The sequence below is a fragment of the Sinohyriopsis cumingii genome, chromosome 7 (genome assembly GCF_028554795.1).
Source record: "Sinohyriopsis cumingii isolate HCF-2022 chromosome 7, ASM2855479v2, whole genome shotgun sequence".
Classification (NCBI taxonomy): domain Eukaryota; kingdom Metazoa; phylum Mollusca; class Bivalvia; order Unionida; family Unionidae; genus Sinohyriopsis; species Sinohyriopsis cumingii.
The window spans coordinates 116,666,313-116,682,752 of NC_142967.1; the positions used below are offsets into that span (position 1 = coordinate 116,666,313).

General features: G+C 34.6%; 1 protein-coding gene across 3 annotated transcripts in view; it reads left to right on the forward strand.

Moving 5' to 3' along the window:
• The window catches only part of LOC149795989 (heat shock 70 kDa protein 12A-like), a 44,295-nt gene extending 38,125 nt beyond the window's left edge, over positions 1-6,170 (forward strand). For all 3 annotated transcript variants that reach the window (XM_089965901.1, XM_089965902.1, XM_089965904.1), the window contains one exon: positions 1,875-6,170. In XM_089965901.1, the coding sequence (XP_089822027.1) occupies positions 1,875-2,938 (1,064 nt within the window). In that variant the 3' untranslated portion in view covers positions 2,939-6,170. The remainder of the gene's footprint in view (positions 1-1,874) is intronic.
• Positions 6,171-16,440: the final 10,270 nt, after the last annotated feature.

Below are 16,440 nucleotides of genomic sequence, written 5' to 3' on the forward strand. Positions count from 1 at the left end.
CATAGTATGTGTGTCATGTAATTATGATTTGCAGGACCAACTAAGAAAGTTAATTTTGAGGGAATTTCAAGATGAATAAATGTCAGTATATTTATTACCATTCTTGTTACCAGCTAAAGAAGACATGTTATGCCTTGTCATTTGAATGCTCTTTATTGGTCCTAGCCACGTACATGACTTGTATGGCTTCTATCGCTAGCGTACATCCAAAACATTGTATCAAAAACGTTAAACGGGGAAATTTGCAAAACAGCTGATGTGTAGCAGTCCATTTAGCCCTTTGCTAGCGGAAATAGGACTTCGTCGTTTCGGCTTAATGGCTCTGAGGCTGTTTGTTTTCTTACCAAATCCCTCAGTTGCATTTTTTTTTATTGAATTTAGTGTTTTGACTTTCTTACAAAATATTACACATCTGATAGATATGCGATGGCCATTGGCCTCAATGTACTTTTCTATGCTATTTGAATAGACCTTGAGAACACTGGTCATAGCCTGAACCGTTCTATTTGTGAAAAGTTACGAACATTTCTCCTAAATGTTTAAATGATCATAATGGTATTTTCTCGCGTTTGTTGTGGACATTGCGAATATCACGTTCTTTCGTTTGCTTGTTTGAAAGTTTCATTTGTGACTCAGTGAACTTGTCCACATTGCTAACTGTATCATTTCAACTTTCAAATTGATCAAACGGATTGTTTAGTTCATCCACAAACAAATCTAATTAACCTAAAGATAAAGTATCTTCTACATGAGCGTAAATTGTTTGTTTGCAATCACAGAAGTACCTAATAAACGATACTATTTTTACACACGTGTCTTGCAATAATGATATATATATATATATATATATATATATATATATATATATATATATATATATATATATATATATATACATATACATATATATATATATATATATATATATATATATATATATATATATATATATATATATATATATATATATATATATATATATATATATATAATTTAAATTCAGCAAACAATTTATTTCCCTAAAGTGCCAAGTTGAATGTTCAGAAGACGTTACAGTCACGTGAATTAAATTCAGGGTAATCCAAAATGTCCTATCACAAATGTCCAAGAATATAGCATGTTTCCAATTAAAATCCTGATATAAAATAGTAGCCTTGAAAGCCCTGATATACCAATGACGCAATAATATATTAAGCCGAAGTCAACGCCCACTTCAGTTATTCCAATGAATAATTTAAATAAATAGTTCCTCTTCAAAAATGATATCAGATTCCAACACAACTGTAATCTTAATATGTTCCCAGAGACTTATCTATAACAGAAATGAACATATTTGTCTACATTTCCGTTTGACCTACTACGCAATAGAATATTCTGGAAATCCAGTGGAAAATCTCACTAACTCGAAAGCAAGGCTATGCCTTTAACTCAAATTCTAGTAAATATCGTGCTTACAATTTAAAATCATGCATAGTTATGTAGGCAAACCTCCATTTATAACCTTCAATCATGAAAAAATCAGGTACACACTATAAATGATATATGCATAACAATATACAACAACGTATGCCATAACCTGTTTTAGACATAATCTGGATTGCAACCATTGAAAGAAAACATGACATAAAGTGAAGTAACTATATATGGTATACTTCACAGTAGGAAAGACACCCAGTACCAATATTTTACGGAGTAGTTTTTTAAACTGGATCGTAGATCATATCTGAACATTAAATTTATAACGAAAAGCAATTCAAATCCCTCAACATACAATTTTATAAGATGAATATAAAGAACTATTTTAACTTTATCTAGCTTAAAATTTAAAAGCCTCAAAGGAAACATTTAAAAAAAGGTTTTTATGTGTCTTTCAGGTGGAACTATTGATATAACTGTTCACGAGGTGTTGCCTGGAGGAAAGCTGAAAGAGATTCACAAAGCCAGTGGTGGCGCCTGGGGAGGAACTCGGGTTGATGAGGCCTTTAAGCAATTCATCAACAGCCTGGTCGGGAATCCAGTCTTTTGTCGCTTTCAAACCGAAAGCACAGAAGATTACCTAGACCTTTTCAGAGATTTCGAGATAAAAAAGAAAGAGATATCTCCAGACAAAGATAAAAAAGTGACTTTCCATTTTCCGTCTTCCTTGAAAGAAATTTTTCAGAAGGCAACTGGGGAAGATATTTGCGATGTAATTAAGCAAAGCAGGTATGCGGATAAAGTTATTCTGTCCCGCGACAAGCTCTGTGTAGATGGTTCTGTGATGAAAAGCTTCTTTTCTGACGCACTTCAGAACATAGTATCCCACGTGCAAGAGCTGATGAAAGATAGTAAAGTCCGAGAAATTTCCAGTATTTTGATGGTGGGAGGATTTTCGGAATCCAAAATGCTTCAAGGTGCCATCAAGTCTAACTTTCGCGATGTCAGGGTCATCATACCACAAGAAGCTGATCTAGTAGTCCTGAAGGGAGCAGTGGTTTTCGGTCACAGTCCATTCTCTATTGCAGAGCGGGTTTGCAAATATACTTACGGTATTTCCATGATTCAACCGTTTGACAAAAGAATCCACAATGTAGGGAAGCGGAGAGAATATAAAGATGGGCCTCGCTGTATCGATCTCTTCTCAAAATACGTTGAAGTTGGTCAGTCCATTGCAGTCAATCATACAACAGAGGAACTGTCTTACGTTCCAGTGACAGAAAATCAACGTACTATAGACTTTGATGTCTATGCATCGACCCAAAGATCACCAATGTACATCACAGATGAGGGGTGTGTACAGCTTGGAAGCGTGTCTGTCAACATTCTCGACATGCGTGTACCGAGAAGAGAAAGACGTGTCCTTGTGTCTATGAGTTTTGGTGGTACTGAAATTGAAGTAACAGCAAAGGAACAACGAACAGGAAGAACAACAGAAGTTACAGTAAATTTTCTTGGCTAAGGAAAAACAAAACAAGAAAAATCAAAACAGATGACTTATTCTGATGTATATATAATCAAAGCGTTTTTCATTATTGTGCATAAAATCCAACTGACAAATTTCAGCATTTTAAGCGACAAGAACATAAAATATCCAGTTTATAGACAATTCGTTTTTGGAATATCTAATCCCGAATAGTGCAACAGATGTGCGATAGCTTACAGTTTTATGAAAACTAAGTAACGTATGCACAACAGTAGATCTAGCAATAACAAATTAGAAACATATACAACAAAATACATTCAGAGGGTAACAATATTTATGAAATTATTTCTATTTTTATGAAATTCAAACACTTTCAATTGACAATTGTACAGTGTCTTTAAATATATTAGTATTGTCATAGAAACTGGTTGGGATAATACCCCCAGAGACAGATTGGGATCCAAATCGGTTGGAATAAAAAAAAAACTGAGACAGATTGGGATAGAAGCCAATTTACCGGTTGGGACCAAAACTCTGAGACAGATTGAGATCGAAAACCCACAAACGATTAGGATTTTTTTTTAGATGAGACAGATTGGGATCGAAACCCAGAAACCGGTTGGGAGTTTTAAAAGACCCTGAGACAGATTGGGATCGAAACACAAAAACAGGTTGGGGTTTTTAAAAAAAAACCTGAGACAGGTTAGGATCCCAAAAAGTAAATTGCTCCATTTAAGATCCAACTTTTGGGGGTACGTATTGTACAGTCTTAGATTCGATGTTATTTTGTGTAAGTTTTAATAAACTTTAAAATCTGACTATCAAATACAAATTTATGAAATAGTTTTCTGTCTCCCTCATTATCTGTCTCGCCTTATCATTAACTGATATATAATCTTTTTTCTTCCATCGTCTAATCAAGGAAGTTTATATTTAAATTCAACTAGTAATGTAACCCTTTAATAACACATGTATCTTATTTTTGATATCCCACTTTTGGTGAGATCTTTGCTGCTAATCAAATAATTATTTTCAAAATGTATTTATGAGAAACCCATAGGACAAATACAATTTGCCTCCCTATATCAACTGTTGCACTTATGATGCCTTCCTATATCCGTTGTTGTAATTTCAATGCCTTTCTATATTCGTTGTTATATTTATAATGCCCCCCACCCCCCATATCCATTCTTGGTTTTTACAATGCCTCCCTGTATCCATTGTTCTACCTATAATGCCTTCCTATATCCAATGTTGTACTTACAATGTCTCCCAATATATGCCTATTTTAAAGATTATTATGAGAATATTGATGTAGAAGTAAACTCAGTAATCATGGACGACGATGATAAAATATTGAATTCAGAGGTGGAAATCATTAAATGTATCAAAGCTCTGAAACAAATAACAAAACTTCTTCAAATGACAGTATAATATTTTGCTTAAAATAACACATCAAATATACTAATGTCTATCCATATTACTTTCGCAGTTTAAAGCAGGTCTTAAGGTCCGAATCATGGTTTGAAGTATGATAAGACCAATTCATCAGCATGCCAGCCATCCCGCAAAACACGAAAATTCCCTGCCGGTTACTTCCTTAGCTGTTTCACTAAGTTGTTTAGCACCGGACTGAACTCATAGAGCAAACGTTTTCTCGACCATCTCAAATATTAACAGATAAACAAGCCAAATAGCTCGATCATTAGAGACTGTTATTTCACAAAAGATGAAATATCCTCTTAAGTTAAACTTGGTAAACAACTTTGAAAATATTAGCAAGAAGTTTAAAATGCCAAAACAGAAAAATTAAGACATGTCTGCTTAGGGCAGGGATGCTTCTCTGGCATTAAATAGAGGCTAAATTAGTATTACTTGGCAGCTGCCGTAGTTGTTACAATTAGCGTATGTGTTACCCATTTTTTAATAAAAGAAAAAACACCTAAATAACGATCTGTGGCATAGACTACTAATACATCATTCAAAGAATTAAATAATGTCAATATTTGTTTCCAGAATCGCAGAGATTAATATATTTCTTAATAGTAAAGTCTTAAGTAAATATAAAATAAGATACGAATTCTTTATTTCAGACTACATAGTCCATACATCTAAATTAAGATACATATAAAGTAAACGATTTGCAAACGTAAAATATCAAATATGTCTTATGGACAAGTAAACGGACGTATCTACTACAATGGACTGTCCTACATTGTTAAGAATGACATTAAAGTAGCACATTAGTCGTCTTTATAAGGGGGTTTCTGTCCCAAAACCCTATTTTGTATTGGACGAAAACATAATCCCCCCCCCCTTGCCCCACTCAAGTTAGTCTAAACAACTACGAAAACATCTTTGCTGAGACAACAAAGTTATTTCATAATCGTTTACCCGTCGAGGACATATTATTGAATCGTCGCCGTCGTCAAACAAAATAGTGGTTTGATCACAAAACACCCCTTATATAAGACTACTCATATATTTTGCACAAAATTGCTAGAGAATATTATATGACATTTTACGCAAAATTGCTGTAGATTTCTCGAGATATTTTTTAACTCTCATCGTTATGACAGAACAAATACAAATTAATTTTACCGCTGATAAGAGAATCAGGTTCTAACATTTTGATAGTTTCCATGAGAAACTATTATCTTATTAACGTAATATTGTTTTAGTTCCTCGTCTGCTGTAATGTTTGTGTATTTGTTTTGCGATATTGGATTATTAAAATTGTCAACAATTTTAGCAAGCTCTTTTGTGATCAAAACAAGTTTATCAAACCACAGACAATTTTATCTTGTTTCTGTTTTGGAAGTACGTGATATACTTCTCATTGTAACGTACAATTGTCATATTCTTACCTTGAAAGATAATTCTTTTTCATCTTTAACGTTGTATCTTCCACTGTAATATCTTTAACTGTATTTCATATCTCACACAAAATTTGCTGAATACTGTTTCTCATATTTCAAAACTCTGTTGGTATCATATTAACAAGTAAATCGCCTTTGACTCTTTGTTCTTGTGTCAAATCTAGCAATATAAAAGTTTCATCTCCGATATAAGCTCGACATTGATTCAATATTTTATTATAGCTCGCTGTTTTCTGCTTCCAAGACGCGTTTTTTTTTTCTCTCATATTTTGGTTCTATTTTTTCTTGATCGCTGATAACGCAGTACCTGCTCCTGACACAATCAGCAATAATGGATTTGCTGTTCCTCCTGTTGATGTTATTCCCTCTGGTGTTAATACAATCGGGATATAGTTCAACACGCTTATCATTCTGTTGTAATATTTTCTGCACTTCTGATACAATAAAGTTTTTTTATGATAGTACATGTAGTACTTGATCAGCTCGTTGCCGTCGTTGTCTGAGAAACTGGAATATATATAGCTGAAGTCGATCACGTCCATTTTCTTATGTCATTATAAAACTTCGCAAACAAATGTTAACGCTCAAAAGAAAACGTTTTCTCAGCAACAGCTTTATTAACCAGATCACAAAATTTACTATTAACAGGATCAACAAGAAAAAATTTAAATTCGTTATATAGCTCAGATGATGTATCGTTACACCTAACATTATAAAAAAAAATTATATGGATCACATTAAGTGGAGGATCAAAAATCGTTGGTATTTCGGTGACATCATTCGCGTTATTTTGATAAAGATCTTTTATATAATCAGTATAACCTAATACAAATCTTAAATCATCAATTTTAATATTTTAAGTACCATATCATCAATTTTAATATTTTAAGTACCATATGTTGGGCAAGTATTGCATATGCTGTTGCAAAATACAAAAATCCACGTTTATCAGTTGATGTTATCTGCCATTAGGCTTAGACACCAGATAATTAAATCTCTTTTATTTTTGTTTTGTTTCTGTCAGCTTCTATCTTAATGAAATTGTATGTTAAGATCATGATTTAATATATCATAAGCACTATTGTTAATAATATTAATAATGCTTGTTTTGTCATCGAATGTTGATAAATTAGATCTCGTTCAGCATTGCTGTAATATTGAAATCGCTAGCTCGATTGTATTTACTGCTATCAGTGTAGCTGTTTTTCAGAGAATCTACTAATATCAGATATGCTGTCGCTAACGGATTGGCGTCATCGTGATTATCTGCTACCTTGAATAACGTTATTTTTTGTCAGGATAGTCTATACCCAACACACGAAATATTCTACGTTTAGCAAAACTATCTCTTATCCTACGAATGTTTGGGAGTCGATGTTTCTTGTTCAGCTAGTTCGTCAAGTTCATCATGAACTTTATTATTCGATCTTGTTCTTGTTTCTTACCACCGCGAGATTTTGTTTTTACGAGGTAGATCTGTTGATGTAATATAATTTTCCTTGGTAATCTCAAGCAGTGTATTTGTCGACAGCGACTCAACTCGTAATCGCCGCTTCTCGCTATCATTCACAATACATTTTAATGACATCAAAGTCTCGCATAGCTTTTTTTAGCTGTGTACCTCGCATTCCAGCAACTCTAACAAAATTGTCTTCGTTTTCTTGTATATCAGGTGATTCGAGTGTTAAACTTTTCATTCTAGCGTTTTTATTAACTCCTTGAGCTACTCTAGCGCTTTGGGGGTCTAGCTGATAAACGTCAAGCTATTTCTATTTTTCTTTGAGGATCAAATATAGTGTTATAAAACTCTTTTGCGACTCTGATCGAGGATCAATATACATTATATACGATACTTATACTAAATCATCAATCGCGTACAGTTAAAACACTGTCAGACCTCGGTAGGAAATTTATGCGTTGCCAACATATATACTAAAGTAAATATGCTTGTTATCCGTGTAATCATCAGTGATAGAAAACTGTTGACTCATTGAGATAAGCACCAGTTGCGCTCTACAGAGTTGTCCATGTGGTATTATCTGTTGATCCTCTAATCTCCAGTTGTATATGCGGCCAACACCAGCGTCTAATCGTCCTCGTAAATGAAACTTCCAAACGGCGACAGATGCTGTCGATTATATTTTTTATCCAAACAATGCTTTTTTCTATATATGTTGTCCATTTGGGACCTCCAGATATGACGCTGTTAAACGCGAAAGCAAAATTTTGATTATTTCCAGGATATTGTGAATCAACAAGATGTGGAATATAAATGACGTTACTCCGAGCTCGATTTGTTCTGCCAACAACAACACTATCTACGTACAGTTTATTTACAATATCTGATGCAGCAACATGAACATATGTTGATGTTATCTTGTTGACACCCATATCAATGGCTCCTGGGACAACAACCGCATTATTTGCTGCCACGTCGACATAAAAGATTTTGTCAGATCAAATGGAGATACTGAACAGTGTGTTGGTATTATTGTATTTGATCTCATGTTTAGCGTGACTGTCATTGTGGCTCCCGATTTTGTTACTCGTATTGAGGTATAATCGGTTGTCATATCATAATTCCTGTTTGTTAGGTCCGATGTTGTTGTTGGAAACGCAGTTGATGATATATTGTTGACTCCCATGTCTAACGTGCCTCTCATTGTGTCGCCGGAATGTAACACAAAATTTTGTCTTGCAAATTTTACGTTTGCTACCCAGCTGTTATTGGACAGTAGAGTATTATAGAGATATGTGTTGTATATCACCTTACCTCCCATGTCAAACGAACCTGTCAGTGATCCTTCAGCATGTTTCAGACACATCGTTAACGATTCTTTCAGCTGATCATAAGATATTACATCTGATTCTCCACTCTGAGGAATGTCTTTTGGTAGTCATGTTAACTTACCACCGTTGATAAATGAAATAGTCCCTGGTACAAGATCACCAGATTTGCTTATTTTTAAATGTGTTACTGTATTGAGTTGGTTGATACTTACCGCTTGAGAAATATTTTGATTAGATGGTGGATACGTTATCTCCAGGTTTATTATTTTCTTACCTGTCATGTTGATTTCACCAGTCATTATGCCGCCGGAAAGTTTTTCAGATATTGCTGTGGTAAGTTGATTATAGCTTACCGCTTATGCAATGTCAGCGTTGTTTAGAGGATATGATGTGCTGAGACTTGTTATCCTGTTGTTGTTCATGTTTTTTTATGTTACCAGTTACTGTTCCACCGGCAAGTGAAAGTTTTTCAGATACAGGTGTAGTTAGTTGATTATAGCTTACCACTTGTGTATTATTGACTTTGACTGAAGGATATACTTTTTCTAGATATAACACTCGTTGTCCTGACATTATAAGGTTGCCGGTAATTGTGTCACCGGTCTTCTTAAGTTAATTTGTTCGATCAACATCTGGAGCTGCAGTTGCTGTTATTTCAGTAGATGAACCACTTACTAACGTACCAAATGTTATATAGTAGCTCATTTTATGGTAAGCTGCTGATAACATTTTATACACGTTATGTGATGAGCATAATAAACTTTCATGCCGATCGAGTAATAAAAAATAAGCACAATTTTCAGTTAGCGGATTGTCATTACCTGATAGTAGGACTAACTTGCTATGAACTTGTTACTCAACAACATATTCAACTACGATCGAGTTATATCTATACGAAAAATCCTCAGCAGAACACATACAAATTTCTTAACGAATACAACTAAAAACTAATAAAACTAACTCGGTGTTGGTAAAGATATATTTGTTATAAGGACACATAAAGATCTTGTTCCTGCTGCAGATCTAGACTCGGACGAACATAAGATTATCGTTTTTGATGATATTCCGTTGAGCAACACTGAAATGGATAAGATCAAATCTTATTTTTCACTGTCAAGAAATCGAAGACGTAATGCAATTTATCTTCCCAAAGTTTTTTATAACGTTGAATGTTCTATCGAAGAAATACGGGTTGCTTTATACTGTTTAACGGTTGATCAATATTGACGAGCAAAATATATCACGTGAACAATGCGGTGATTTTTCCAGAGACAACTTTGTTGATCTTTTATCATAAGGCAGCTCATGGATATCACAGTTTTTCTTATTCATTAAACTTGCCAGAGATACCAAGCATATGTTTCGACGTGGAAATGATAAGTTTTTAGACTGTAAAGAAGTAAAAAATGAATGTGTTATTCACAATAATGGACAAGACGCGGATAAATGTTCTAAAGAAATATGTGGCTACAAGAGCTGCGTTTAAGAAAAAGTTGAGCAAGAACGTGCTGGGCAACAACAAACCGCAGAAGAAACTGCAAGACTCTTTAAGCCTATCACCGAATCTGTACATGGCAAACAACCCAGCGTTGATAAAGTATCAACAGATGATCTAAAAAAAACTGTTTAAATAAGGGTTGCGAGGACTACTCGAAGAAGGACAAAAGAAAATTGTTGAGGACATTGTTGAGAGAATCTGTGATCATGACGTACGACAAGCTGAGGTTTTACAAAATATGAACAAAAACATATGTTATTTAATGAGTAGATGAGAGAACAACGAGAAACACAGCACATCCTTGAGGACGTAAACAAGAAAAAAAAACAGAAAATTATAAAAACACGGTTTGCAGGGAAAAAAATGATTTTACAGAATATTTTACCTTTGAGTTTAACAAAAGATATGTTATGTCGGAAAAACACGACAAATAAGTTCATGGACTAAAGATGAAAATATTCTTTTCACAAAATTTGAATAATTTAATGCAAAGCGCAGATGTGGCACAAATAATTTGATTCCGGAACGGTAATTGATGATGATGAATATAAATTATAAAATATTCTGTCAAGGTGTTACTGCTAAGATATGTCTAGAAGTGTTTTAGGATCTGAAAAGGGTTTTACAGCTACAAAAATAATTCAAACAATGGCGAAAGAAATGAAAAGTGAGGAATTAAATAAAATGAAGAAACAAAAAAATCGACCAGCAGAATATAGAATATAATGAACAATTTGAAACAGATTCTGAATATGATACTGTGGAAGAAACATCAGGGTAATGATTGGAGATCTTTAACTCGGCCGCTGATAATCTCTTTGAAAGAAGCTGGAAACACTAAACAGAAATAGACAATTAAATAGTTGAAATACTTGATCATCTGAGACCGAACGGGTCCTTAACGACGGACGAGTAGTACGTGTTAGACAGCTACTTAATTTGCTGTGAATTAATTCGCTAACGCAAACACGTTATTATGTTTTTTGTCTGCGAATAACAAATAAAAATGTCGTCAATTACGCTGCTACTCGATTCATCTCAGACAAAATCGGACGGCGCAAACTTTTCAGTTTTTTTCTATAATCCTGTTGTTGAAATTGGAATTGATCAGTATGAGATCGGATTAGTATCTGCTATTATCTGACACTCTCTACGGCAAATTTTAAAACTAACATCCAGGATGATTTTACGTTCTGGTTGAAAACCAATGACATCATCGACTGGAAATCTGTTAAGATATAACAAGGCGCCTACAACGTCACATATATAAACAAAACGATAAAATATCTTATAACCGTTGGCATCAGCGGAATATTATCTGATAAGTTTGTGATCATTTCGAACTACAACACGTTATGATCAAGAGTAACACTAAAAAACAAATTGTTCATTGATCTTGGCAGACAAAACACAATAGGATCACCGTGTCCGTTAATGCAAATCAATCCAAGACAGATAATATACTATCATGTTGGTGTCGAAAATCAAATATCATCCATCACGATGACACTTACCGATCAATCAGGCCGTCACATTGATCTTAACAATAATATTGTTACTTACTATCTTCATCTGCGTGTCAGTAGCTGACCATGGTGATCTAGCTCACCATAATTAGTTAACTAATCACAGCCAATTTTATCAGACAATTTGTATAACAAGATGAAGCAACGCAATATTTACCACAGAAAATTAGTAGGTGTTTTTTTTAAAAAAAAAAAAATATATTTTCTAAGATAATAGAATATACAGCTGGAATAGGTCACAAAGTAGCACCTATCACGTTAGACGCGTCAAAACCATTCGTAACAGGAACCTCATCTGCAGTAGGAACAGCTGTCGGACAAAGGTCGCTGATATAATCAAAGCTGGAGTACCAAGTGGTTCAAATATAAACCATGCTATTTCTGGTATAGCGTCATCGTCAGAAATAGCACGTGCGATGATAACAACGGCTAACAATTGTTGTCTCCGGCCGCAGAAAATATTATTAGAAATTTATTAACCCAAGCTTGACCAAAACCCGATTTTGCTGCGTTTTATGTGGTTGTAAAATAATCACGATTTTGTCTAACGGCTACAATAAAAATGCCAGTAAAAGTTACCTTGACCTTGCTGATGAGATAACCTTAGACGACTCTGCAACGTTGTTCCAGTACATTGAATATCCGACGAGAACTCTAATGAGCCTAACAAGATGGGTATCAGAACATTTAATACAGGAGATGACGATGTGTTTTACTTCCTCATAAAGCCGTACTTGAAGTTCAATGTAGTTTGAGAACAGCTGATAATGGTAGAGCAGACAAATATATTTCGCACAGCATAAGGTTTACCAAATAGCTGTACGAAATTCAACTGGTAACACATGGCGAATAACAACAGCGCCTCGCGAACAGTTAATGAGACATATACTTGTATTTCAGCGACAAGAACGCTGTAATAATCAAGTACAAAATAACTCTGTTTTTGATAACGATGACGTCAGACGAATATTTGTCAGAATAAACTCTAAGCAATATCACGAACGAGTGATCGAATGCAATTTCGGAGATGATTCTGACAAAACTTTGTCTCGTGTTTATGTGTAATTGATGGAGCCGATGCAAAAGTATCAGGACTCTGACAGTGGATCTCAAATAGCGTTCGAAGAGTTTCGACTTCTTTATCAGATATTTTGCTTTGACGTCAGTAAGCACAGCGAACGAGCTATTGGATCAACCTCTGATATTGAGGTAGCATGGACGTTAGGCGAAGATCCAGCTGATGCATATTACGCCTACAAGATTGTAACATCTGACAGATACATTACACTTGACGTTGTACGATATAGAATGACCGCCCTTGTGGAGACCACTAGCGTTTAAGTGTAATGTTCAAAAACATTCAATTTTATCTGATAAAATTTATAATGAAATATAGTTTGCATGATATTAATTGTCCGAGGGATAAACACAAAACCTAGCATTAACTATAGGTAAACGAAAAGCAATTTCACTAAAACTAGATTTCAAAACGCATCGAGTTTCAACAAAATTACTTCTATTAAAACGACAGATAAATAAAATTTTTAAACATAAGCCTTTTATACTCGATCTGTCAGTGGCAACAATAACAGCATTTGCTAGATCGAAAGCGATCCTTGTCGGATAAATTGGAAGAACGATAGCTACTTTAGCACGAACACTATTGCCAAAGATACTGCCTGTACTAGGAACGATATGGTATAGCCGCAGTGTCAGGTACAATATCAAGAGCGACAAAAAAATTCTGTATCCAGAGACAGTGTAAAATAATTACTATAAATAGATTGCAGTTCAATTGTATCTGATCAGTGATTATAAACAATGAAGACTACACGAAAACGAAAAACTCCAATGAGATAAAAAGAAGTACCACAAGAACGAACCGCATCGCGGTCATAGGTGTATTGATAGGTCCGCTGCTAGCAGGGATAGCCGGAAGTTCATTACCAAACCTGTTAGGGATAGGACGTGGCGTGCGAGCACGCCCAATGGCGTGCGAGCACGCCCAATGCAGGTATACCCTATGAGAAGACGGACTCGTGAAGTCTGGGCCGTGGACTGATGCTACCGAGAACCAGACAATGAAATCGACGACGAGTTCTAGAAATCAAAGATGAAATCGTCAGCGTTAAATAATTTTTAAATTGCTGATAAACTTAAAGATGTTATCGGATTTATCGGAGTATTTTCAAAAGGTGAGTTCGCTGTTAGATCACCAGAAACAAATCAAAGCTGTGTCATCAATATACAAAATTTCAAATATGGATCTGTAACTCACTGGGTAGCACTTTACAACAACTATTTCGATTCGTTTGGTCTTCCTCCAAGTGATATTCTCAAACAGTACATCTTAAAAAATATTAAAAAAATAAACTATAACTCGAATCAACTTCAACCGGTTGGAACTTCAGCTTGTGGTTACTATTGCGTTATGTTTATCAAACGAATATCTGGGTCCGAGAGCGGATCTAAGCACAACAATTTCTTAAAGTTGATTCTGCAATTGGACCCGTTTCCAAGTATCAGTAATGATCGTAAAGCGGTACTTGGATCGTAAACGATCTTAACATAAACGCCAAGTTGTCAATTACGCATAAACGGCTTAAGCATATCCCAAAATAGCTGATGCTCTGTGACAGTAAAATCAATTATTAACATCTTTTTGGCAAAATGTTCGCTGGCAATGATGATATTTGACATTACATCGTGATTGCGCTGCAACAAACACTTGTTCATTTTGAGGAATAATACCTTACTCACCGGTCAGTTGATCATCAGGTACAGGAAACAATTAGGTTTCTAGATTAAATTGTGATTGTTCTACATGTTGATATGTTGTTGTCAGTTGATTACAATCTTCAATTTTATAAAGATCAGCTCGAAGATCAGCAAGACGTTGAAACATATCATTTTTTTATCAGCGACATTATGTATAAAACTGTTATCTAATATGAATAATAAAAATGCCAGATGAAGTAAGAAATATTGTCAGAGCTAAAATCTCATATATGCACCTGTTGTTTGACGAGGTTAAAGTTTTCATGAGCAACAAAAAACGATCTCAAGTACGTAAACCTTATCGTTGGATATGATCCTTACTCAGCTTTTGGTGTGCTGTTAACCTATTGTGAGGTATCATAACTCGAGAAAGATAAAAAAAGATCTTTGTCAAATATGACAGGGACACTGTTATGAAATGCGCCCATTATTGGTCGACCAGAGAAAATCTAAGAAATCGTTTAAAGATTTATCTTTAATCAATGGAATGCAAAGCACTCTAATTTTGTTTTAAATAGCTGAATAATATGGAACGGTTTGTTACTCAAGCTAATGTTGTAAACACATATCAACTTGAATAGGATATAAGAAATATGTTTCGTGGAGATGATAATGCGATGGCCTACTTCGAAAAAGAACGAGAAAAAAAATCTTATTTTGCTTAACAACGTAGAACTTGATGACATGTTGAAATACTGTAAGATTTGGATTGTGTACGATAGAGAAGCTCTAAACAAATATGTTAACTGCCGTTGGACAAAACTGTGATGGTGCCGCTATGATAAAGGTCAAGTGATTAGTAACAAAAGGAGATTCTATCAAAGGTTGTTACTAAGAAAGCTGATTTATGTATTCCACCAGCGGCATATTTTATTGATGTTGGTTTAATGTTTTAAATATTTTGCGGCTGATGAGACTGAACGAAATAATACTTCTTCTCTGTGACAGAGTTAGTTGAAATACTGGGTCTGGGATTTTTAAAGTTGTTAACGTTTCCAGCATTTTCTATCGAAGTAACAAGTTCTAAATTCTCAAGACCATTATCAATGTTATTCTATTGATATGATCGAAAACTAAGTCACTTGGAATGAGTCCATGAAAAACTTCAAACTCAAAACGATGTGAATAATATTTGATTAATTTGTCTAATCATAACCATCAAATATCCGATATTACCAACACTACCAATATTTTGGATGATTCTGACAACACCTCCTCTATTAGCCTCATACAAATCATATATCGGATGTGGTTTAAACTCCTCTCTCAAAGACAAATTTGCAATGTTATGGTCGGTGACTTGATCATTGACATGATAAACTTGCATTCTGGCTGGAATATCATCATTGAACAATGTCCAGATAAAGTCGTGTAAGAACATGTCACTGTACTTTACATCATCTTTAGACTTACTTAAATTTTATATCCTTCTGATGTTAAGATCCCAAACGAAGCTGTAGTTTTAAGATTTATAATAACACCAAATTCATTGCCAGCGAACAAACTATATTTTGGATGGCACCAAAATATTTCCTGACACCTTGCAAGTTCGTTTACGATGATAGGTCGTTGGTATAAATTTGCCATCCGAGGTAGCTCATGCGTCGATCTGCCAACTAAAATCAAAAACTCAAAATGCTGTCTCAGTGGCTAGAACAACGATAACAAATGTTTCTAGTGGGCAATTTTATCAGCGTTGTTCCCGGTAGATAATACAGCTTTAAAATCATTAGGCTGAAAAAGACCAAGCACGAAGTCAGTCTCTAAACAACGACTTAATCTTGATTAACAGTCGTATTGTAAATCAAGTAGCTCCAATAGAATAAATGCAGCTAATAAAGGTTTTGGATAAAAAGGTATTGACGACATGCGACTCTGGTAAACTATCAGAGTAGCAAAAACAAATAGATCAGAGAAAAAATGTGAGGCTCAAGATTAATTTACCGAGAGATTAACAACTTTACAAGCAGTACGGACTGATCAATAGAGAAGAATCACGCTTAAATTATTATAACAGTTAAAAACGGATAAATACTGAAATATCAGCGTTTAAAACTAACGTAGAAG